This window comes from Alosa sapidissima, chromosome 5 (assembly GCF_018492685.1).
Source record: "Alosa sapidissima isolate fAloSap1 chromosome 5, fAloSap1.pri, whole genome shotgun sequence".
Lineage (NCBI taxonomy): Eukaryota > Metazoa > Chordata > Actinopteri > Clupeiformes > Clupeidae > Alosa > Alosa sapidissima.
Genome location: NC_055961.1, coordinates 20779994 through 20807493, shown reverse-complemented (window position 1 = coordinate 20807493; position 27500 = coordinate 20779994). Strand labels below are relative to the sequence as shown.

The 27500-nt window shown below is 45.2% G+C and overlaps 1 protein-coding gene across 1 annotated transcript in view; it reads left to right on the top strand.

Moving 5' to 3' along the window:
• The window catches only part of tenm1 (teneurin transmembrane protein 1), a 173947-nt gene that overhangs the window by 98734 nt on the left and 47713 nt on the right, over window positions 1-27500 (top strand). The window contains exons 6-13 of the mRNA XM_042093027.1: window positions 598-836; window positions 12063-12212; window positions 17276-17484; window positions 19132-19342; window positions 19545-19646; window positions 19839-20033; window positions 23819-24019; window positions 25779-25964. Of these exons, the coding sequence (XP_041948961.1) occupies window positions 598-836; window positions 12063-12212; window positions 17276-17484; window positions 19132-19342; window positions 19545-19646; window positions 19839-20033; window positions 23819-24019; window positions 25779-25964 (1493 nt within the window). The remainder of the gene's footprint in view (window positions 1-597; window positions 837-12062; window positions 12213-17275; window positions 17485-19131; window positions 19343-19544; window positions 19647-19838; window positions 20034-23818; window positions 24020-25778; window positions 25965-27500) is intronic.

Below are 27500 nucleotides of genomic sequence, written 5' to 3'. Positions count from 1 at the left end.
GGTTAATTAGTCACTGGGTTTACAGCTAATCCAGGTAGAGGGACACAGATGCGGCGTGGGATTAATTTAACCAGCCGGCGGACGGCACCGAAAACCTGCAGCCGTCATGCCGTCCCACTCGCTGAGCCCCGTACCCCACAGCTATTTATAACCCATTCATAACGCTGTCCCCACTGTGTGGGGCAAATTGGATCCACTCCTCCTCTCCTATGGTGTTATCTACTGAAAAACTGCACAGACATCATTTATATGCATATGTGATTGGGCTGGTTTTAACAAGCAAAATTGATGAAAAGGTGATTTATTGATTGAGATAGATAATTGGTGGAAAGTTGATTGATTGATTGATTAATTGATTGATTGATTGACTGATTGATTGATTGAGGTAACTAATTGATAGCCTGTGAAGCAAGGCCAAGTAAGGGAGTAATATAAGCATGTGCTGTGTCGTGTACCCACGTAGTCCTCATGAATGGTCCAGAAGTCCAATGCTTGTGCTGTATATGCATCCAAAATGTTCTTATCTGAAAGCGCAAGAATCCTGTCCTTTCCCTCACACGTCACACTTAACGAAACGCCGTCTTCTCTCTCTTTCAGACACTTCCTCTTCAAGCACGGCTCGGCATCGTCCACCCTCTTCCGTGCGGCCAATCAGAACTACCCGCTCACGTCCAACACGGTGTACTCGCCGCCCCCGCGGCCCCTGCCCAGGACCACGCTCTCGCGGCCGCTCTTCTCCTTCAGCAAGCCGTACCGCTGCTGCAACTGGAAGTGCACGGCGCTCAGCGCGTCTGCTATCACCGTCACCCTGGCCCTGCTGCTCACCTACGTCGTCGGTGAGTACGGCCGCCACCTTACAGACTGCAGTTTAGGATTGTTATCCCAACACACCTTACAGATCACACTGATACAACTGCCTGCAGTTTAGGATTGTTATCCCAACACACCTTACTGACCGGACCGATACAACCGCCTGCAGTATAGGTTTCATATCCCAACACACATTTGCTTTCTAGCATACGCTTCATATTTTACATTACATTACATTACTGTACATTTGGCTGACGCAATTAAACCAAAGCGACTTACAACATGGTAAACAGTTTAAAGCTTTTTAAAACAATTCTCCCAACAATTCTAGAACAATTTAAAACATTAGGGTAGAGTACAATGAGAACAAGTGCATCACGGAGTACTGTTTTTATACAGTCAAGTGTCAGCTTTAGTCAGGTGATAAATGCTAGAATTAGCAAGGCTAGTTGTAAGTATTTCTTATGGTATGTATGTGATTGCCGAGATCAGTTGCATTTCAAATATTTTCAGTATTCAGTATTAACCAGTGTGCGAAAGAACATTGCTAAAAAGTTTTGAAGTTTGTCTTTGACTGATGAGTCAAACGATGGCCACAGACAAGTGACAAAATAATGCTGGATTCAATTGTTTCATCTTCTTTGGTGTGTCTCTGGCAGGGAGAATAGCGAGACCCGTGTGGGTGGAAAAGGAGATGAAATGCGGAGCTCAAGTAATGCTGTATGCCAATGCCACAGCGCAAGGGGAATAAGTTATCCCTCTCTCTCTCTCTCTCTCTCTCTCTCTCTCTCTTTGTTACTCACTGGCTGACTCCTAGCCATCTCTCTTTCTCCCTATCTCTAATCCTCTCTTTAACTCCCCTCCCTTTCTCTCCTCTCTCTCTCTCTCTCTCACTCTCTCTCTCTCTCTTCTCCCCATCTCTCCTCTTTATCTCTCTTTCATAGCTCTCTTCTCTCCATCTCTTTCTCTCCATTTCTCTCTGTTCTTTCCATCTCCTCTCTTTCTCTCTCTTCTCTCCATCTCTCTTCTCTCTCTCTCTCTCTTCTCTCCATCTCTCTCTCTCCTCTCTCTCCCTCTCTCTTTTCTCCATCTCTCTCTTTCTCTGTCTCTCTTTCTCTCTCCATCTCTCTCTCTCTCTCTCTTCTCTCCACCTCTCTCACTCTCTCCTCTCCCTCTCTCTTTTATCCATCTCTATCTTTCTCTCTTTCTCTTTTTCTCTTTCTCTCTCCATCTCTATCTCCCCTCTCTCTCGCTTCCTTTGTTGCCATTTTGCAGATGCATTGCAGGTTGGCACAAGGCGAGGTGCTTGTTGTTTTCCACGGTGATTGTTGTGCTCGTCGTGTTTTCTCTCCCGAGCGCGTCAGTATGATCAGTCAGTGAGAATAATCCCTGCGATGGCAGATACTGATGCTTCCGGGCTCATCACCCCCGACAACCCCTCCACCCCAACACCCCCTCCAAAAAGCCCTCTTCCCTTTGACAGGCGGAATTAAAGTCCCACTCTGCACTTTCCCTGCTAATGTATCGATGCGGATTGATTGGATGGATTGATGATGAGGAGGGAGACCTTGTCCCCCCCTGTCCCAGTGCCACTGATCTTATAATGGATACCGAAATAGGAGCGTGGTAACCTTCACACTTGCTCACTCACACACACACACACACACAAACACACACACGCACACACACACACGCGCAGACACACACACACACACACACACACACACACACATACACACACGCACACACACACACACACACACGCATGCATGCATGCATGTCTGTGTATGTTTGTATGTGTGTGTGTGTGTGTGTGTGTGTGTGTGTGTGTGTGTGTGTATGCGTGTGTATGTGTTTGTGTGCCTGTGTATGCGCGCGTGTGTGTGTGTTTTTGTTATGGCGCTAATTGAGGAGATGGCCTGCGGCGTGGGCTGAGCCGGTCCCGATCGATGGGGGTGTGAGGAAACAGAGGAGAGAGGCAGATGGATGAGTCCGCACACCCCCCCCCCCCCCCCCCTTTTTTTTCCCCCTCCACCTCGGAGCCACAAACCCCCAAATTACTCAAACGCCATGACTCTGCATTCGCCCGGTCCCTAATGAGACACTCACCATAAAGACAGCCAGCCAGCCCCGCAACCGGTGTGTGTGTGTGTGTGTGTGTGTGTGTGTGTGTGTGTGTGTCTGCACGTGCGTGAGCATGCATGTGTGTGCTTTAAACATGTTGTGTGCATTAAACCTATCCAAACCATAGCTTAACGTGTGACTTATTGTTAGATGGCCCCAAAGCAGCCTTGATGTATCTGTTCGCATATACTCTATGTATTTCAGTGTGTGTGTGTTTTTGTGTGTGTGTTAGAGGGAGAGAGAGAGACAGATAGACTGAAAGACCGTCAGGAAGAGAGAGACAGATAAACAGACAGACAGGCCGACAGACAGATGGCGAGAGATAGAGAGAGAGAGAGAGAGAGAGTCTATGCCTTCACATATACAAGTCAAGTCAAGTCGGCTTTTATTGTCAATTTCTTTACATGCACTGGTCATACAAAGAATTTAAATTTCGTTTCTTACTTTCCCATGCAGACATAGACATGCTTTAAATACAGACATAGACATACTATAGACATAGCCATAGACAATAAACATTAAATTAAAGTGCAAGACTGAAATATAGAACATGTATGTATCAAAATAGAAATATAGGACATATATATAAAAATAAATAGAGGTAGTTGTGTTGTATATTTATATAGTCTTAACAGTTACATGAAGTTTAAACTTGTGCTTGTGTGACCTGTATATTTACATTGATATGCAGTATGCAGTAATTTCAAGGCTTGATGTGAAGCAGCAACACGTTAGGCTGCGCAGTCACAGTGCAGTTCCACAGGGCGGTGTTGGGGGGGGGGGTTAGGGTAGACAGGATCCTAGTTTCCTGGGTTCCTGGCTGGCTGGTGGGTGTATACTGTATGCGTGTTGGTGTTTGAGGGGACAGGGGATTGTAAATCGTTCTCATACCTAACCACATCTGCATCTTAAGTGGCTGATATTTTATTATTCATGTGCTTTCCCTGCACCGATACAATATTAGAAATATCAACTGACAAAAATAAATTGCCTCACTTCAACTAAGGCTGTAATCCTCAGATAGCATGTTTTACATGTAGACATCGCACACTCGCATTCACATATGCATGGCCTTGTGTAACCTGCGTTGTGTTGAACCTGCGCGATTCAGCCCTGCACACGCCCGGACTCGAACCCGCGAAACAGCAGCACCTCGAATCGGGAGGCGAGCGCGCTAACAATTGAGCCAATAGCCCAGGCTACTGGCTCGCATGCCAGCAGCACTCTTGAGGCGTCGGGGAGTAAGGTTTACCAACGTTCCACAAGCACAGCTAAGCTACTGTAGCTGGCATCCGTTACACTTGCACACACACACCTGTACACACACTTTCATACACATCTCTCTCTCTCTCACTCACACACACACGCATGAACGCACACGCACACACACACACATACACACAAGCAAGACTTCCAATTATCTAATGAATGCTAATTTCCTCCACAGAATCGTATTGCCTCACTAAAGACGTAATGCCATCAGTCATAGTATGTAACCCTCTCATAACCCCTTCCGCTCAAAGAAACAGCTTTGAACTCCATTTCCCATAACCCCCCAATTCCTCATCATCCACCACAGTTGCAAATCCCCACCAATCCCAAGGCTGAATTGCTATGAGTTTGTGTAATTGTGTGCTAATGGTCACAGAGTCATTAGTGCACTCACAGAAATGATAACTGATATGTTAATTATGTTCATTTCGGTTTGTTTGGCCGGATGTGATTAACACGTTTGTCCCATTAAGGGACAAGGGTATGAATGTCATTAAGGCAGAGCAGGAATCAAGGGGGAGAGAGAGAGGTATTAGTAGAATACATTTCTATTCTCTCAGCATCCATTATTGTAGAATGAAGTGTCAAACTGTCAAACATGGACCCACAGAAATTAGTACACTCTCAGAACGTTTGGTAGCCTCCTGAAGATTAGTGTCAACACTTTTGGAAAAAAGAAGAAATCAAAAGAGTTTATTTATTGCAATAGTGTATTTTGTACCGATTGTTTTGCCTAAATTATCCAAGGAAATTTATACAGACATAATTGTGGCCCAGTCCTTCCATATAATCACATGCTTTGCTTCTCAGTGGAAAACAAAAAAAGTGTAATTCCGAAACACTCATATTAATATTAATGTCATGGGATTGTACGTGTGTCCTCGCCACCTCACAACTAATGTAAAATTCCAACATATTAATTGGATTGATTCCATTCTGAAACATAGAACCATGAGGAACTTCTTTTATATCTGTGCTGAGATGCCATAGAGATCTCAAACACAGAACACACCGTCACATACTGTATACATGATGCATTGCATTGATGATGCCTTTACTGTGTGGAGGCTGTGAAATTCAATAACTGGACTAATATTTGGATTGTTTGTCAAAAAGACATAAAAAGACTGCTTCCTTGAAAATGAATGTTACCAATATTGTTTTTCAATGTGGTCAAAACAACAAATTAAACAAATATGCTCCTGTTTTTTTTTTTTTTTTTTCATTTTGTTGTGATATATGTGAATTAATAATCTGCACAGACTGTGGAATGCATCAGAGATTTGACTTTTCTCCACAGAGGATGACTGGTGAACACAGAAGCAGTCTCATGAACACTCAGCCCACACATCGCAATCTGTCAGTACAGAGCATCAGAGAAAGAACAGAGAGAGAGAGATGGAGAGAGATATGAGGGGGCGAGAGAGAGAGTGAGAGAGAGAGAGAGGAAGCAAGGGAGGGAGAGGGAGTGAGAGAGAGATGGAAAGATATGAGGGGGGTGAGAGAGAGAGAGAGAGGGAGTGAGAGAGAGATGGAGAGAGATATGGGGGGAGTGAGAGAGAGAGGGAGCAAGAGAGAGAGAGGGAGTGAGAGAGAGAGAGATGGAGAGATATGAGGGGGGCGAGAGAGAGAGGGAGGGAGGGAGTGAGCGAGAGAGAGAGATCGAGAGATATGTGGGAGGCGAGAGAGAGGGAGCAAGAGAGAAAAAGGGAGACATCTGTTCTGAGATCAGCCCTTAATATTAAGTCACAACTGATGAACCATTAGCAAATAGACGGTGTCATTGCCTCGCACACACATCACACACACTTTCTGAAGCGGACACTCAACTCGAATCTCTGGAGCTGTCTCAGGCATGCTGGAGAAACATGCGCCGAATGGGGTTCGACGGCGAGTGGCTGCTCACTTTAGCCGTGCGAGAGATGCATGAAAGCGAGGGCGTAACGGGGGGGTGTATGGGGGGGGGGGGGTTACAGTGTCAGGATGAAAACACAGCCCCGAGGCCAACCGTGAGTGATGAGCAACGCAAGTAGAGGGAAAGAGGCAAAGCCACAGTTAAACAGACACATACACACCCACACTCACACACACACAGACAGACACGCACACACACACACAGACAGACACGCACACACACACACAGACACACACGCACACAGAAACAGACACACACACAGATACATGCTCACAGACACATACACATACACACCCACACTCACACACACACAGACACACACGCACACACACACACACAGACACACACGCACACAGAAACAGACACACACACAGATACATGCTCACAGACACATACACACCCACACTCACACACACACAGACACACACGCACACACACACACACAGACACACACGCACACAGAAACAGACACACACACAGATACATGCTCACAGACACATACACACCCACACTCACACACACACAGACACACACGCACACACACACAGACAGACACGCACACAGAAACAGACACACACACAGATACATGCTCACAGATACATACACACCCACACTCACACACACACAGACACACACGCACACACACACAGACAGACACGCACACAGAAACAGACACACACACAGATACATGCTCACGGACACATACACACCCACACTCACACACACACACACACAGACATGCACACACAGACAGACACGCACACACACAGACAGACACGCACACAGAAACAGACACACAAACACACACACACACACAGATACATGCTCACGCACACATACACACTCACAGACACACACAGACATGCACACACAGACAGACACGCACACAGAAACAGATACACACACATGCATACACATACAGTACACACACAGATACATGCTCACACACACATACACACCCACACTCACACACACACAGACAAACACGCACACAGAAACAGACACACACACACATACACATACATACACAGATACATGCTCACGCACACATGCTCACACACACATACAGTACACACCCACACTCACACACACACACATTTGAGCACACAGACATGCACACAGACACACACATGCTCACTCACACATACACACACGCACACACACGCACACACACACACACACAAATAAACAGGCTTGTGCAAGTAAAGGCATGCACACACACCCAGTCCTACTGTATGTACACGCACACACACTCATGCAAGCGCATGCTCACACACACAGACACACACACACTGTGACACACATGTTGCCATATGAATGAGTGATGAGGAGACACATATTGGCACTTCACAGGGGAAAATGTGTATTGCTTAGGCGCTGTCATAGTCTCATATTTATAATTTACTTATTTTCTAGTGTGTCACATTGAGCCTAGAGCACCACATGCACACACACGCACGCACACACGCACACACACACACACACACACACACACACACACACACTATGAGCTATACACATGCAAGCCCATTTCCTCACTCCCCCATCTTCTCAATACAGTGATTGTCCTTTGCCGAGGGGCCCAAATCTAATTAACTACCCTCCATGCTCTAAAATATCATACATTCAGACAATGGAAAGACAACCCTCCTTTTTCAAAGTCATTACTGTGATTGTTCTCAGCTGCATGCATACACACACACACGCACACACACACACACGCAGGGGCAGCCGTGGCCTCCTGGTTTTTGCTTCAGACTTGTAACTGGAGGGTTGCCTGTTCGAACTCCGACTAGTAGGCACGGCTGAAGTGCCCTTGAGCAAGGCAACTAACCCCTCACTGCTCCCCGAGCGCCGCTGTTGTTGCAGGCAGCACACTGCACCGGGATTAGTGTGTGCTTCACCTCACTGTGTGTTCACTGTGTGCTGAGTGTGTTTCACTAATTCATGGATTGGGATAAATGCAGAGACTAAATTTCTCTCACGGGATCAAAAGAGTATATATATACTGTTCTTATACACACACACATGCAAACACACAGCATGCACACACACACCATGCACACTCCTTTCTTGTGGCTGTTTGGAGTGTTATAGTGAACACCATACATACACACACACACACACACACATAATGCTGTGCTGACACTAGTGCCACTAGGCTACTCTATACTGCATGTACTGTAGAAAGAGAAGTGAAAGTATGGCTGTTATGAGAGCACTATCTCTATGGACTTTCTGAGTGCTGTAGTAGTTCATAGTCCTCGCTGGGCTCCACCCACCCCCCCCACCCCTCCTCCCCTCCATCTCCCCCACCCCCGAGGTGTGTATTGACAGACTGTGACTTTGTGACTTCAGATAGAGAGGTCTTATCCCGGGGAGAAAATGAAGGCTTTTGATTTTTGTTGCACTTCATTAGGGCGGTGTAAAGGAGAAGTGTCACCGGCAGCCGCGGCTGGCAGGGGCTGTGAGAGGCCCAGGAGTGTCTGGATCGATGGCGCAGGGGCTGAGCGGCGCCAGAGGGGGCAGTAGGGAGCAGCAGAGTCGCTCAGATGGTTATGGGACACACACTGGGGCTTAAACAGAGACGACGCTCAACTCTGGATGAGGACCAAATGAGGACCTTTTGTTTGCTGTTGTGGCGCTTTATATATCAGGAAGCAACAAAGCACACCAGAACAGCAGAGTCACCGTTAATAAGGATTTCATTTGGAGCTGTAACAAGAGAGCAGAGTTACTATTTTGGCTTTATTTTTGGGGTTATTTAGTGTAATGCGGTTTGCCCATTCTGCCCGGACCTGGAATGATTTCTCTGCTGGCCCAGAAATAACAAATGAATTAGGTTTAAATGGGCATTTCCTATGAGTTTTTGACAAGCATTTTTCATAAATAGCATTTAACCTAGGGACTGGCATAGCGCCTTGGGTCTCAACACTGCGCTGCTGAAGAAATCATTTAATGGCGTGTGTGTGCATGGGCGGGGGGGGGGGGGGGGGGGTTGAGACTGAATGTGTTAAAGATGACCCAAATCATTCAGCCACCCATCAGTCAGAGTAATGGGCTTCCTGCCTCGCCGGGTGAATCATTGGTGAGTTCGGTCTCCTCTCCTCAGCGTTGCCAGGCTCTGGCCTGTGTGCCGTCTATGCCAACACGGTTCTGCTATCAGCTGTGTGGAGGGAACAAAGACAGATAGAGAGGACTTTTATCCTATCTGGCACCCACTGTGAACCCAATCCCATCTGCATTTCACATAGGCAAGCAACCCCCACCATGGACCACCTACATCACCTGAGACCTACACACACACTACCGCCCACACATACACACACACACACTACCACCTACCCACACACCCACATTCACACACACTACCACCCACCCACATACCCACATTCACACACACTACCACCCACCCACATTATGAACCCACTCGCTCACGCTGACATACTGATATGATATAGTGTAACAGTATTGTGTGTGTTTAACCCTTATTAACCTTTTAAGCCATTTCCATCACATGCAGGAGTGGAGCAGCTTTAAATGAAAGAGTAAAAGAGGAATCAGTGGAGAGGGGGATAGAAGGACCATGGCAAGATGAGAGGAGGGTGGGCCTCACCGTAACGGTGATTTAATTGTGCCTCATGCATCACACGCGCGGCGTGATTGAATCTGTGATTTAATTCCACGGGCGCCACATTGACTGCTTTACGGCGCCGCATGTCGGAGATAGCAGTCACTGATATGGAATAATTGGGTAACATGCAGCAGCTCAGGGCGGTGTTTCGAGGGCGTGAGTTTGTTCTTTGTTATTGCCTTTAATTGGACCCCAGCTCCTTATGAGGTCGGAGACCCCTGGGGGCCACGAGGAGACGTGGAGGTCCTGCAGAGGACAAGTTAGTGGGGACCACACACACGCTCACGCTCACCCGCACCCGCGCCACACCATGCACACACCGTCTCTGCCACACAGGCATGTACGAAACACCCACCTCTCCACGGTATCACACATCAACATATGCATCCACACACACACACACACACACCTGCCTCGTGCAATGTTTCTCACCATCGCTTTGTCTGCATGTAACAGCACAAGGCGCCCAGCGACGCGCGCAGCTGGCTTGGAGAGTGCCTGATTGTAAAAGATGAGGCCCAGAGCCGGGGGGCATGATGGCTCCCCCTCGCCTCTCCCTCTCAGCACCGCGGCGACGCTGCAGCGCCATCATTAGACACATTGCGCCATTTTAAAAAAGCAGATACTATCAATTATTGGGCTGCTGAATATGGAAAGCACATGCTAATGGACCTGGACTACTTTTCCTCCTAATTAGCCGTCCCCTCAGCGCCAGCTGCGAATAATAATAAAAAAAAAGAGAGTTTAAAAAATGGAAGGACAGAAAGTGAGCACCCCTAGAGCTGCGCTGCCTTGATTACCCACACTGGGTTTCAGCCATGGAGGAGAAAGAATGAATTAAAGGCTGCCGTTGCCTTTGTTGGAGAACGCTGGTCACGTTTTTCCCCCCTCTTTTTTTTTGGTTGTTGTTCAAATATTGATGCACAACCTGTCATTTGAGACCATTCCCCATGTCAAATGACACATGTTCACACACATGCTTGTCCCCATACACACACACTCACACACACACACACACACACACATTCACATGCACATACTGTACACAATGAATGAGTCAGATTAAACACGTACACTGTTGAATCTTTTAAGCAGAGATGAAACTCTAACTTCTAGCTTCAGGTGTGCTCAGGGCTCTCTCTTAGCCTAACTAGGAGTGGGGTGTGTCTGTGTGTGTGTGTGTGTGTGAGAGAGAGAGACCTCGCTGAGCTTCTCCACACTCTGGAATGGCAATACATCATTAATACTATATTAGATGAGGAAGAATGCCTCTCCTGATTTATGGTGGCAGAAAACATAAAGTCCTCAGTCACTCATTTTAATGCCCCTGGCTCCATTTTAAAGATAAAAGCTGAAGCAATCACCCTAGATGGCATGTTTTCACTCAGGTTTAACAGATGCTAGCGTGGGCTAGATTCACTTCCATTCGTTGCTGAGAATTCAGCAGCAATTTCTGAAGTAGCTGGGTTTTGTCCCAGTGAAAACACTACAAATATATCACCACCTCTTTAAAGAGGGCCCAGGGGCCTATAAACAGCCTGAATAGGGAATGCTAATTTGTTTGCACCTAATCTAATAGATTGTATGTGTGTGTGTGGGGGGGGGGGGGGGCTGATAGGTGGTTTAGCAGCAAGAAACAAGTAAAACAGCAAAAGTGGAAATAAAATGGGGTGGACCGATTGCCCAGAGAAGAAAAAGAGTATATAGTGTCTTGGAACTTGGGAAGTAGGAAAATCATTTAACAGATAGAGAGTAGCTTTAGTTCATTTGTGGGGAAAAACACTAAAATAGTATTTCTGCATTGGTGATGTGTCTGAATTATTTTTGGTGCTTGGGCAAGGTGCCATAAATGCCTTAGCTCTTTCTGATGAATATGGTCAATTAACTCTGCGCTGGATTTGGTTACAGCTGGTGTGTTGTCTTCACTGAAACAAGTTGAACTAAACTGCATACCTAACTTTGCATTAAATGCTCTTTTGGTAAATTGTGTCACTTTTGGCTGTTTGGGCTGTTTTGCAAGTAGCCGCCTATCCATGTTCCCTGTGTGTTAATGTATTCTAAAACCAGTGCTCGATTAGTTTGTGGTTCATTGCATTTGCCTCTACACTACATCGGGAACATTAAAGTAAGACTATGTCAGACCTCTGGTTGATGTTCTGGCTCTCTAAATTCAACCTTCCTAGCTAAAATACTGCACGCTACAGCACTAATGCAGCATCAGTTCAAACCACTTTGATTCCTGTGCTTATTTGTTTGTTTATTTGTTTGTTTTTGTTTGTGTCTTTGTGTCTCTGTGTCCTCCTGTAGTAGTGCACCTGTTTGGTCTGACGTGGCACCTGCAGTCAGCGGACGCCCCCCTGTATGAGAACGGCCTGAGTAAAGCAGACGGAGTTGAGGACAGACTGAGTATCAGCTTCCCCCCGTTTCCCCCTGCCGGAGTCAATGCCACAGGCAGAGGTAATATATATCATATATACAACATATATATCTCACACCTGCACCTGTACTTTCACCCCCCCCCCCCCCCCCCCACCACACACACAAATGTTTTCAGTATTTATTTATCACACACTTGTACCTATACCTGTACTTTAACCTCCCCCCGCCCATACACCTACACATACAGACATGTCTACAGTCTGGACGAGACTCTATGGGTAACAGAATGACACTAATAGAAAGAGATGCATCATGTGGCGCTGACAGTGTGGATGGGTAGTGGTGTGAAAGGACAAATGATGTGTTGTTCTGTGTACTGGTGTGTGTGTGTGTGTGTGTGAGTGTGAGAGACAGAGCGTTTATGTGTGTGTGCTCATGCACCAGCACGTTCCAGGTCATGATTATGTCAGGATGAAAGGAATGTCCCCCATCTGTCTGCTGCACGAAGCGTGTGGCACGCGTGCGTGTATGTGTGTGTGTGAGTGTGTGTGTGTGTGCTGAAATGAAGACAAACATGTGGGTTTTCGAGGAGTGTAATAAGAGCCGGAGGCCCCCGGGAGCCCGGGCCTGAGAGCCCACATCCCAATCAGGCCCCCTAACTCACTTCCCCTCCTGCCTCTAATCCAATCCCATAATCCAATTCGGCCTCCATAACCCAGTCGGACGGGGAATTCCTGTCCGCTCCGAGGGAAGAGGCCGAGCAGGAGATCCAAATCAAATCAGTCATGAAAATATTGAAGTGACCCCATCAATCTTCCATTCTTCCTAACTGTAATGAATCTCCTGTGAAAAGGACGAATTCTCAGCACTCTCTCCCGACACATCCATCCTGCTTGGGAGATGCTGAATGCAAAGGCCGGTCTCGGGGTTTGGACTGAGCTCTCTTCGATCTGACCTGAAAGGCAAGAGAGTAGCATGGACCTTACCCAGTGAGGGAGTGGAGCACAAGTGATAATGTGTCAGTGGTTGACTGATGGCATGTCAGGAAAGATGAATGTTGTGTGAGTGGTTCTGGATGTTTTGATTGCGATGCTAACTGTGTTAGCTGGCCAGTAGTGTACTGCAGGATCTGCCAGACACTGAGGGTCTTTCATCTTGTCTCAACATTGTGTACTGTTGGAATTTTGCACAAGCCTGAGGTCTACTGTTGGTCATGAAACAGAACCATTGAGAGATTGAGCCAGGTCATCCCTTTGGGTCCAGTTAAAGCGTAGTCCATGAGCATGTTGTGAGGGACCTTCTGGAAGACTGGCAGAAAAACTGATTTGTTTGCATGTGTAAATGTGTGACATTGATGGAGAGTTACTCTGAGCGGTCAGTTTACGGAACATTGATTATCCAGAGCAAAGACATTTTGCAATTCTCACATGGAGTAGCAAACATGGCTGGATAAAGGGAAATAACTTGACTTGAAAATAGAGCATATTTTTTTCTCTATACTGGCAACCCCTTAACAAAACAGTCCTTTTAGCGTGCTAAAATATTCTTGTCAGAATTCATCCCTCAGATTTCTTAAATGCTGAAAATAATGAGTAGCAAGTACTAGCATCTTGTATACAAACAGCAGCCTATTTTTGTTCCTTTCTGTGCCAAAAATAAACCATAGACCATAAATAAACAAATAATGTTATATTTAGAGACTGTTTGGCTGACATGAAAAGCTAAGATTCATTAAAGTAGAGGGCTAGACCAAATGAGAGCAGAACACGTCCTTGGCTTCATGAATTCATACAGGGCGTAGGTGTACCTTTTGTTCATACTGTGGGAAGTAAATTGTCGCTCATGTTCACCTGCTAATAACACATAGGTATTAGAGGCCCATAGGGAAAAATATAATATTGGTGACCTTGCACTGTGTTAATGTGCACAGCTGTGCTTTATTTGGTTTACTTAGCCTTTTTAAGAGTGCACTGGGATACTTCCATATCTCCATCTGTATTTATATCTGCGTGTTTGTGTCCGTAGGATCCTGCAGCAGGCTTGTTGTCGGGATTATTATGTTTGCGTAATCACATGCGCTTGATTGGCATGTAATTAATGTATGAGCTTAAACAAACTCGCTCTGTTGCTATGCCCCTGTTGCTGTTTAAGTCTGGCGGGAAATCTAGAGTGGTACTCAATGGCCTTAATGGTGCTCCTGCTGTGGAGGTATTTTCACAAAGCAGGATTTCTCATTTAGCCAGAGAACTGGTGATCGAAATAAGAAAAACCTCAAAATATGAAGGACTCGAAATGTCAGTAGGGAGTTTTCTTTCGTGTACAGGCTTTGGCAAAGAATCTCCTCACCTCCATGCTAGATTCTCACAGGCAATGTTTACAATAATATCCTTAGTGCCACCCCTACCTTGTTAAAATTCAGAGTAACTATAGGCTGTGTTTCTGGTTCTGTTATGCGACCAGTTCTCCATCATGTCGGAGTGTAAACCGCAACAGATCTTAGTAGCTGTATATACCTGCTTTGGAAACCACCCCCCAGGACCCACATGGACCACAGGCTCCTGGGACACAGACTGTAATTAGTGAAACATTTGGTCTTCCTCCGGCTACCAGCGCGTCCTCAGTGCCAGTATCTCTCTGCCTGCTAGTCTTGACATATGGGCATGCACTCACATGTCGAGGCGCATAAACACTGATCTTTTTTGCCAGGCTCTCTACTCTACTCTATCTTCTTTCGTTTGCCTGGAGCAAATGCTATTAAGCTAAACATGAAGCTGTCTAATTCTTTATTACAGTTTTTTGTCTATTGCTTTGGCACATTTTTGAACTCATAATTAACCAAATTCTCCAAACTACTTGTTCAACCCCCACAGTATGGTGCTACTTGTGCACATCATTTTCTCCACTACTACAGTACTGCACTACTACTACTGCCTCCACAACTGTAGAATACACTACCACACCACTGTATACAGTGAGTTGGTAAAAGTGATCTGGTAGGGTGATCAATTAGTGTCAGTGAAGATGCCTTAGCATTTTGTTGCCTTTGCATTTTGACTTAGTTGCCTTAGCATTTTGACTTCCTTTGTTGTACAATGACAAAATGAGTTTTCATTCTGGTGGCCCTGACACAATCATTTAGATGATTATTTCTTTTTGATATACAAACTGAAGGTTTTGAGCAGGTCACGTTTAGCAGATGCAGACTCATCATGTTTATCTGTATACTGTATGTACCAATTATTTTGAGAAATACACTGACTGTTTTGTACATTAAAATGTGCCAAAACAGCAGTGAAAAACTATAACAAAAGAAAATATTATTTTTACACATACATGTGAGATATTTTTTACAGGCAAAGGCACACACACACACACACACACACACACACACACACACTTCTTTCCTGCTCCTATAGCCCATTAAAACAGTGACTAATTGCAAAGATGTTTCATTTGTGTGTCAATGGATTAGTGCGTTAATGGCATTTTCATCTGAACCCTGAGGCTGGAAAAATCCATTTTCTTTTATGTCAGACACTTTTAAAAATGTGTCTCTTTTCTAGACTTTTCCTCACTAATGTTCTTTGTGACTTTTTTCTTCTTCTTCTTCTTCTTCTATTTTAATGAGTGTGGAGTACCTGTCAGCAAGCAATAGTAGATATGCCATCGCAGCCTGAGCTCCAACAATCAATAGCAAGAAGTGTTTCTCTTTGTCAATATTAGCCGTGAGTGGTAACAGTAGCTTGTGTGCCACCAATTTAGCTTGCCACCAGGCTTAACAGTCACGGTTGTGACTAAAACAAGTAAATTAAGACAACTCTGATCTGTACTTGCTATCAGTGTTCAAGGATTTTTTTCGAAAAAGAGAAAAGAAAGTGGATTTCCAATGTCACCTGGATAGGTGGGTTTAGGGGCGTCACTTTGTTTGAGACAGTAGGTAGATTTACATGGGAGTTGTTTTGTCATTCTGATTAAACTATTCCAAATGAAAATCCCATGCCATCTGTTTACATGGGGTACGTTCTATTCCGATCAGGTTTCCTCAAGCGCTTTAGAATCTTTGATCGGAATAGTCCTTGCTTCTTTGCTTTTGCTTGAGAAGCTACAGCTGGCAATTTGATTGACCGTACAGTATACATGGCTGTTCAATCGGAATAAGAACGGAATAGACCACCTCTTTCATTCTGATTAAAATTCTAATCGGATGGGCAGTTTTATTTCGATCAAGGTGTTTATATGTGTCATTTCTATTCCAATTGAGCTATTATTCCGATTCTAATCGGAATAAAAGTGTCCATGTGCACCCACCTAGTGTTCTGTTGTCCAGACATACATTCCTTACACATTACACTGACACACACATACAGACAAACACATATGCAGTAATAATCTGGGTACCCAGAAGCTCGCATGCAGAACAAATTTCTGGGCCAAAACCTTCATAACCGGAAGAAGCCTACTTTCAGAGACGCCCACTGATTTCCCTTCCTACTGAAGTGCCTACTGAAACCAGTGCAAAATGGCTGTCCCATTTGCCTAAGCAAAGGACAGGACGTATTAGTCTACTTGCCAACGGAGTTTGGCAAAAGCCTCGCCTATCAAGCCGGTTGTGGCTGACCAGCTAGCCAGAGATGGCTACAAAGGCAAACTAAACGCCATCGTTGTTAGTGCGCTGTCAGCGGTATTTTCATGAAACACCCAGTACATGTGATTGTGCATACTCAGAAGTCCTGCCCCCTCTCCGCGATTGACTATAGAAAAAAGCTATGTTCGAAATCAGAGTCATTCCCCCCGCCCTATTTTTCCCTGAATCCAGGCGTATTCCTCTAGACTAATGCAGTACATATACACATATACACACACCTGTATGCCTGCACACATCCACACACATGCAACAAACAAACACACACAAACACACACACGTATACACATACACACACATGCACACACACCACACACACACACACACACACACACACACACACACACACACACACACACACACACACCTGAGTCAAGAAGAGAGCATGGAATCAATAAAGAGTCACCATGCAGTGTTGCACAGCAGGTGAGCTGACACCAGAGGTTATCAGCAAAGAATAATTAGCTCCTGTGTGTGTGTGTGTGTGTGTGTGTGTTAGATAAAGAGGTGTTCCAGAGGGGCCGTGCCATAGACCGAGGTGAAGTGGACATCGGCATGCAGTTGATGCAGACCATCCCTCCTGGCCTGTTCTGGAGGTTCCACATTAAGATCCACCATCCCGAGTACGTGCGCTTCAATGTGTCCCTCGCCAGCGACGCTCTCCTGGGCATCTACGGCAGGAGGAACATTCCTCCCACTCACACACAGGTACGAGACCTCATACAGTCATCTCTCGGCTTTCTATACACACACACACACACACACATGCACGTCGTGCGCGCACACAAACACAAACACACACACACACACACACACACACACACACACACACACACACACATACACACACACACACACACACACATACACAGGTGCGAGATCTTATACAGTCATCTCTTTACAAACACACACACACAGTATGAGATGTTATATATCTTTTAGACAAACACACACACAGTATGAGATATTATATAGTAATCTGTGTGTTTACTGTCCCTGTACATGTAGACAAAGAAACATATACACACATACACATACACACACACACACACACCTGTGCCTACACCTGTATACAAACACACGCATGCATGCACACACACACACACACACACACACACACACACACACACACACACACACACACACACACACACTCTCGCCCATACACATCTCCTCTCCAATCATGCACGGTAGTCATGGAAACTCTCTCTTCGGGCTTTTATATGTAGCCGAGCTAATGCGATGCCAACAGATGACCTCCCCTCGTCATTATACAGTATTAGCAAAGGTATCCGAGATTAACCATGCGAATCACTCAAGGAATTAAAATAGCTTCTAATTTAATTTGAGGCACTTCGCTCTGCATTTGCATAAACATTTGCATATGGAGGTGTAGACAAACATGTTGGGTTGCCTAATTAATGCCAGATAATTACGAAGTGTGTGGGTGTCTGTTTGAGGAGAGGAGGGGGTGAAGATGTGGATGGTTGCACATATAAAAGGAATGATTTGATTACATACTCTCTCCCCTTTTATTCCACTTAATCACACTATTTCATATAGCCTACATAGCTTCTCTGTGCTCTTACCTACAGTGGACATCTTAGTATACTTTTCTATACTAACTATCTAAAGTTCCAAGAAATCCACATAGCATTGCTTTCAATGGCTTTCAGAAACAGATACAATAACTAAGTTATGACCTTCCTACATTGTTCGGTAGCTCTTAAATGTTGCACTCCACCACCACCGGATTTTATGCTTTATTATGTCTTAAGCTTCTCCTTTCTGTTCAGATATCTTAGTGCTTTCACCAGCAGGGAGAGGCCAGATTTCTGGGTGCATTTCAGAGCTCCACAATGGGTCTAATGCCACAGGAAAGAAATACTGACAGACTCTCTTTATGTTGTTAGAGAACATATTAACCTCAAGGCTATTTCAACTCTGACAAGCCTCTTCTGCTTTTCAGTCCAGGAGACATTTTAATGGAGGCTACTTTTTGTTTAAAGTACATTTTTGGTGCATTCAAAGCTGAGATGGAAAGTTGTTTGTGCACCTTGAGAGTTTGTGATTCAAACATTTTGATCATTACTGCGATAGCAGTGGTAAACTAGCCTAAATGTTTTCGAAACTTCCAACATGTTTCAGTTGAAAACGATGTGATTCTCCCTCCAGCATTCTCCTTACCTGCTGCACACTTTTTCTTTATTTCTTTCTCTTTATTTTTGTTTTTCATTTTTTACTTTCTCCATCTATTTCTCTTCTACCCCCCTCTCTCTCTGTGTCTCTCTCTCCCTCTCTCTTCCTGTCTTTCTCTCTCTCTCCCCCTCTCTCTCTCTCTCTCCCTCTCTGCAGTTTGACTTTGTGAAACTGCTGGATGGCAGACAGCTGATCCAGAAGGAGCCCAGGACATCAGAGGACCCGCGGCCGCCTCTTCAGAACCTGTTCCTGGCCACGCTGCAGGCGACAGGCTTTGTGGAGTACCTGGACGCCGGGACCTGGTACCTGGCCTTCTACAATGATGGGCGCAAGATGGAACAGGTGCTCGTCTTCACCACCTCCATAGGTAAGTAAGGGGCTCTCCAATGACCGACAAATGCCAGATGTCACAGAGTGAAATGTGCTGTCTTTTATTTTTCCACAAAGTAGGGTTTGTTTCCAACCGTGTGTGTGTGTCTGTGCCTGTGTCCATGTGTGTCTATGTGTGTGTGTGTGTGTGTGTGTGTGTGTGTGTGTGTGTGTGTGTGTGTGTGTGTCCTGTTTTTCAGAAACAATGGATGGCTGTGACACTAACTGCAATGGGAACGGGGAGTGTGTTGCTGGCCACTGTCACTGCTTCACTGGTTTCCTGGGACCAGACTGCTCTAAAGGTACGCCACTGCTCATGACATTGAAATACACACACACACACACACACACACACACACACACACACACACACACACACACACACACACACACACACACACACATACATACACACTGACATGACATTCACAGTTTTTGGTGGCATGGTTTGCAATAATGTGTGTGTGCGCGTGTGTGTGCGTGTGTGTGTTTAGACTCCTGCCCGGTGCTGTGCAGTGGGAATGGGGACTATGAGAAGGGCCACTGCGAGTGCCATTCGGGCTGGAAGGGTGCGGAGTGCGACGTGCAGGAAGACCAGTGCATTGACCCCACCTGCTCCAACCACGGCGAGTGTGTCAGCGGCAAGTGCCTGTGTGCGCCAGCCTTCAAGGGCAACAACTGTGAACAAGGTAAAACTAACACATCGCACATCGCTAACACATCTTTCACATGCGACATCAACCCCCCCCGACATATTACATCGCACACACACACACACACACTCACTAGAGTGCGGATTGGGCCGCAAATTTCTGTCCGAACCCGGCCCGCGTCCGACAGAGTTGCGTCCGAACCCGACCCGAACCCGACAGGCATTTTCATTTTTATGTCCGAACCCGACCCGAGCCCGACGCAGATGATGCCTCAGTTATTCCCATGCTAGTGATTAAACGTTCACGTTTGTGGATAGCCTGTCTTTTTAGCCCATTAAACGGAACACACAACAAATTGTCTACAGAATCAGATGAGCGTGCACGCACGCAGGTCACACACAGTGCACATTAACACAAGAGGCCCAAGCAAGCATAGCCTATTGAAATAGAATTCTTGTCTTATCATTGACGAAAAGTCTTGAAATGAACTGCAACAGTCTTTGAAACTACAGTGCCTCTGTCACTGATCCATATGCAGCATCGACGTTAATTTGGGCAACTCGAGGAAATCCTCATCCAGTTGAACGAGACGACCTAGCCTATCGGTAGCCTATGTCTTTACCACAGTATGCAACACAAATCATCTTAAAATCTCCTGATAGGCTAACAATTTTCTAACGTCACCCAAGACTGTGCTTATGTGCATATGTGCGAAATGTGCATAACCATTTGTTTATGTAGTCGTGACAACAACACGATAAACAAATCTTGCACACAGGAAGAACGCTATTAGGTATTTTTTACATTTTACTTTATTCTGAAAAAACAAACGTTTGCATCATGTAAAGCAGACCTGTTGGTTACCCAACATAATAAGGAATTTTAAATGTAAAGCTTCCAATGCATATCGCCCCCATGTGTCCGAACCCGAACTGAACCCGACTACAATTTCTAAATATTTGTCCAAACCGGACCTGTCGGGCTCGAGTCAGGTAGCCACACTCTAACACTCACACACTCTCACACACACACACACACACACACACACACTCACACACACACACACACACACACACACTCACACACACATGCACACACACACACACACACACACACACACACATGCACACTGACACACACACACACACACACTCACACACACACACACACACACACACACACACACACACACACACACACACACACACACACACATGCACACACACACACACACACACACACACACACACACATGCACACACACACACACACACACACACACACACACACACACACATGCACACACACACACACACACACACATGCACACACACACACACACACACACACACACACACACATGCACACTGACACACTTCACTCTGTCTCTCTACTTTCTTCTCTCTTTGTCTCTCTGCCCCTCTCTTAGTGTCTCTTTTTCTTTTGCTCTCTCTCTCTCTCTCTCTCTCTCTCTCTCTCTCTCTCTCTCTCTCTTCTCTCTCTGTCTGTCTGTTGTTTCTGTCTCTCTGTAATACACATAAGCTCATGCTAACGCCTCCCCTGTCAGACACATACAGAGGGCAGAAGTCTAAGCATCTTCTCTTTTATCTGACAGTAAGCACATGTTTTATTCAGTCCTTTGGGGGCTGTGGGCCGGGTAAGCCAGAGGAGCTGCAGGCCTTGCAGGTCTACTTAGACAGGCAGAGAGAGAGAGAGAGAGAGAGAGAGAGAGAGAGAGAGACATTGAGCGAGAGAGAGAGGGCAAGAGAGAGAGATAGAGAGAGAGAGAGAGACATTGAGCGAGAGAGAGAGGGCAAGAGAGAGAGAGAGTGGGGGAGACGACTTTCATAGTGTAGAACTGGATAATAAGTGCATAACACAGTTATGTATTGCCATATATATTGAACCACTATGACAAAGGTCCGGTGTTTATCTAGAAGGATCAAAAAGGATCATCTAGAAGGACTGACTGTCAAAACAATAGGTTTTGATTTGAACACTGAAAAGTAGGCCACAAATCCTCTTTATTCTTGACTGGAATACAGAAGAGAGGACTGGAAATCAATCTGTTCACCCTATGGCAAAAAATATGAGAAGAATATAATAATGTAAATAATCTAGGACGGAATATAATTTAGCAGTATAAAGGGATGTTTACACCAGGAACAATAACTATAAAGAAAACTATAACTATATCAACAAAAGCATCCACACTGACCAACGGCAAGGAAAGACTCTCCTGGTGTTGATAAATGTAATGTCTAAAATGTAATAGATTTTGAGTTTGATTCAGCTTTTTATTGTTCTCAAAATTGTCATGTTGTTATCGTTATAGTTTATGTGTGGATGTTGTCATTCATATTAGCTAGAGCGATACATGTAGAGCCGGACAGTAACAGAGTACATTTACTTGAGTACAGTACTTGAGTACAATTTTGAGGGATCTGTACTTTACTCGAGTATCATTTTTGGGGAGTACTCATGACTTTACTCAAGTACATTTGAGAGGCAAATATTGTACTCTTTACTCCACTACATTTCTATCCATAACCGTGAGTACCCGTTAATACTTCTAAAAAAAAGGAAAAAAGAAAAATCTCGGAAACCCTCAATTTGTTGTTTCCCTCTTAAACGTGATTGGATTGTGCAGGCGCCACTGATTGGGACAGCCTATCAGCAATCACCTCCAGCTTTCCAAGTCAACTCCATGGTCAGATTTAGATAAGAGACGAAACCATGGATGAAACAATGGATGAAGACGCAGCAGGTGCCAACCTGTGGCCCCACCTCCCCAGACTATTTCAATTTTCTGACCAAGTTAATGATAGTTTTCGCTCCAAGTGTTTCAATTACAAAATAGTATTTTGTATTTGAAATACGTATTTTAAATACATGTATTAGAAATACTGCCCATCCCTGGCAACATGGTAAAAAGATGAAAATGACTTGATTTTACTTCCAATTCATTTTACATTCTCCAAGGTATTAACATTAACATTTTTCATAACTCCATGTACAGTAGGACGTTTCTGTACATAAATGTAAGCACTGTGGCAGTAGAAATGCAATATTTAGAAAATGAATAAAAAATAAAAATAAAAACAAGTACTTTAGTACTTTTACTTAAGTAGACATCTGACTGTTTTACTTTTACTTGTACTTGAGTAAAATTGAGCAAAGGGTATCTGTACTTTTACTCAAGTAATGAAGCTGTGTACTCTGTCCGCCTCTGGATACATGTTTGTGTTTATCGTTATAGTTATCGTTCCTGGTGTGAGTGGCAGTTTACTGCTGCTACCATCAATTTATAGTTAGGAGTAGTATGCTTAATTTGCAACCAATTCTCCAATCTTGGCCAATATTGTGGCTAGTATAATGTACTGTGTTGAAGCAGAAAGGACACTTGCCTACTAAATAGACTTTAGTATAGTTTGTCTCAGAGTGAACCCTCGTCCTTGATTCCATACTTGTGGTGTTTAAAAGCATTTGATAGTGAGAGCTCAGTATTGTTTTCTTTATATTCTAACCCTGGAGTCAGACTAATTCATATTTATAGCCCTGCTCCTCATGTAATTCTCTGAAGCAATCTCACACATAAACATATAATTGGGTGTTCCCCATTTAGGCTAGTCTGGAGAGTATGAAGCAGAGGCTTGACGTTAATGAACTAATTTTTAACCATTCCTCTGGATTTATCTGTTTACTCTAATTTTCTTTCTCTCCATTTCTCTCTCTCCCTCTCTCTTTCTGTCTGCCGCTCCTCCCCTTCGTCTCTCTCTCTCTCTCTCTCTCTCTCTCTCTCTCTCTCTCCCCCTATGCAGTTGACTGTGAGGATCCGCTGTGCTCAGGGCATGGTGTGTGTGTAGGCGGCGACTGTTTGTGCTCCTCTGGCTGGGGGGGAGTGAACTGCGACAGCCCGCTCCCCTCGTGCCAGGAACAGTGCTCAGGCCACGGCACTTACCAGCCGGACCCCGGCGAGTGTGTGTGTGAGCCAGGATGGACTGGAACCGACTGTGCTACAGGTGAAAAATCATCATCTAGACCTTAAACACTCAAGTGTGTGTGTGTGTGTGTGTGTGTGTGTGTGTGTGTGTGTGTGTGTGTGTTTGTGTGTGTGTGTGTGTTTGTGTGTGTACACTCTCTCTCGACCTCACTCATTCATACTCATGGTAGGATGCAATCATCATCTAAAAAAAAAACAGTCTCTGCGACCCCACCCAACAACATACAGTCACACTCACACAGAAACATACATACACTCTCTAAATACACACATGCACAGACACATACACACACACACACACACACACACACACACACACACACACCAGGCTTGTGCAAAATTCCAGAATTGAATTAAAACTGGCTCTTAAATTCCAATTCAAATTTTTGAATTTCACTTGCATTTCAATTGATGTAAGCAAACAGGAAGCAGAATTGCAATTCGAATTGTGCACAACCCTGACACACACACACACACACACACAGCTGAAGCTGTGATGTGGCCAGCCCATGCAGTGGCAGGTGGGGAGAGGGCGATGAGCTTGAGCTGCTGGGTCTCTAATGGCTTTAGCAGCTCTTGTGCCGTAGCAGTGCTGCTGCTCGCTGCTCTCTCCCTCAGCCCTGTGAAATCAGCGTGCGGATACAAAGAGGCTCACACCCTGGGGGAAAATGGCTGCTGTGAAGCAACCCCCCCCCCCACCCTTTCTCTCTCTCTATCTTTCTCTCTCTCTTTCTCTCTCTCTCTCTCTCTCTCTCCCTCTCCCCCTCTCTGCTTCCTCATCCTCCACTCGCACCTACCTCCACCACCACCATCATCTACCTCTCTTGTCTACCGTTTAAATCCTTTATTTCTTAGAGCCTGTTTGTATCTCTTCATCTCTCCAACATTGCTGCATCTGGGTCATCTTTTCCCACTTATTCTCTCTTACTCGTGCTGCTTCTTCTGAGTGTGTGTGTGTGTGTGTGTGTGTGTGTGTGCGAGTTGTTGCACAGTGGTTTCGAATGTGGCTTAACCAATCATTATGTAAGGGATAATGCATAGACGCCTGTCATTATCGGAAAATAAGTCCCGACAGGGCGAACAGGACATCTTGCTTTGTCCTGAAGGGACTTATTTTCCGATAATGACTGGCTATACATAATGACAGTTCTATACATTATCCTGCTTATTACATGGCTACTTGCCAAAATAAAAAAATAAACTCCACATGAAATGACTCTTTACATTTATTTCTTACCGTTTCATCGTGGCTTTTGCTGAGAAACAAATAGTTTGCAACACACGCTGAATTTCAAACATTCTTTAGAACACAGCTATTCAACCGTCTGCTTTCAGTTTTGAATGAAATTCAAATGCAAGAAGTCACCGGACAATTCAAGTGAATGGAGCATTCTGTAGCATTATGAAGAGCCGTGTAATAAGAGGAGTTTTATAATAGTGTTTAACAAAGTGTTAACAGAGTTGTTAATAACAAAGTGACAACAAACCCTGTCTCTCTGTCTCTTCCACTCTTTCCCTCTCCCTCTCTCCCTCTCTCTCTCTCTCTCTCCCTCTCTCTCTCCCCCTCTCCCTCCCTCTCCCCCTCTTCCTCTCTCTCTCTCTCTCTCTCTCTCTCTCTCTCTCTCTCTCTCTCTCCCTCCCTCTCCCTCTCCCCCTCTCCCTCTCTCTCTTTCCCTCTCTCCCTCTCTCTCTCCCTCTTTCCCCCTCTCCCCCTCTCTCTCTCCCTCTCCCCCCCCCTCTCTCTCTCCCCCTCTCTCTCCCTCTCTCTCTCCCTATAGAGGAGTGCTCCCCGCCCTGCAGCCCTCACAGCGTGTGTGTTGGCAGGCGGTGCCAATGTGAGGAGGGGTGGGAGGGTCCTGCCTGTGACAGACAGGCGTGTCACCCAGTGTGTGAGGAACACGGAGAGTGTAAGGATGGCAGGTGTCTGTGCCACCCAGGCTGGGAAGGTGAACATTGCACCATCGGTGAGTTATATAGGCGCAGTATTCCAACTCAAAATACTGTACAAACATCTCCTCAACAATATAGCTTTTCTCTTTCTCACAAATTTGCTTCCACTGACATGAAATTTTGATAAACCAGTAGATGTAGGCACAGTTATTTTTGGAATGTCTTGCATATGAAACATTTTGTTGAGTGCAATATTCCAGCCCAAACCTTAAGTGCTTGTAGATGCAGTAGGATGGGGTATTCATTAAAACTGTCGCACTTAAAATCTTCCAACAAACTGAAAATCGCATGCCTAAGGAGTATTGGTGAAGCTACTTTATTAATATTTTAAGCATCTTCTCAATTTTACCTTTTCTCTTCCAAAATAATTTATGGAATTAACTACCATGGCCATATAATTTTTGAAAACTTATATTCCATTTATTTTTGAAGTGGAATAGTTTTGTGTTTGTTGACATTTTGTATAATGTCAATTGCCAATTAATCCCCCCTACACTGAATGAATATTTTTTTTATTTTGACATTTGCCGTTTTTAAGTGTCTTTCTTTGTAGTGCCAACTCTCTGTAGTGAGTCTGGCGGGATAGAGACAGCTGGCATTGAGTCCAGACCATGAAACAGCTGTTTCCCGGCTCCTTTTCACTGTGAAATTGTCCTGAGCTGAAAGCCAGCAGAAGCACCTTGAACCAGTGCAAGGCCGGAATAGAAAATTCATTTTTTTTCTCTCCCATGATGGAACAGACAGTTCCTGCCTTGGAGAGGCTGAGCAGCACTGCGTAAAGTAGGAGACCATTCAGCACACACACATATCTGTCAAGGAGGTGACCAGGTGCAGTAGAGCCACATCTTCACGTGCGCTGCTCTCCCCTGATTTCTCCCACACACTCTCTCTCTTTCTCACACTCACACTCACACACACACATACACATACACACATACTGTAGACACACACTTGCGCACACATACACACACACACAAACACACATAGGCATACACACACACACACACAGACAGACACACACACATAGACAAACATTCATAAACACACACTCGCGCACACATACAGACCACTCACACACATACTGTAGACACACATTCATAAACACACACTCGTGCACACACACAAACACACACACACACACACACACACACAACAACACACAAATCCTACCTGCTCCAGTTTGAAAGAAATTGGCAGGGTTTGTGTTACAGGCGGCTGATTCTCACCCCTGGAGCGCTCTCATTGCTAAGCTAAGAGACGGCGAATCTCTGAGTTCATTTGCACGCTCATCTTTTCTCGGGAGCGGTTTATACGTGCCGCTTGTGTGAGTGAGAACTCACTTTAAAACAATCACTGAACGTATCTTCTGTTGCCGTCGCCACCCCCACCACTCTCTCTCTTAGCCTCCACGTTTTCTCTCCACGCACTGCGGCTCCCACTGTTTTCCTTTCGGTCAGGCAAATCACCCCCCCCCCCCCCCCCCCCCCCAAACTCAGACACACTCAATTAGCGCAGGAACACCCTCGCCGGCGCACAACACTGTGTCACTG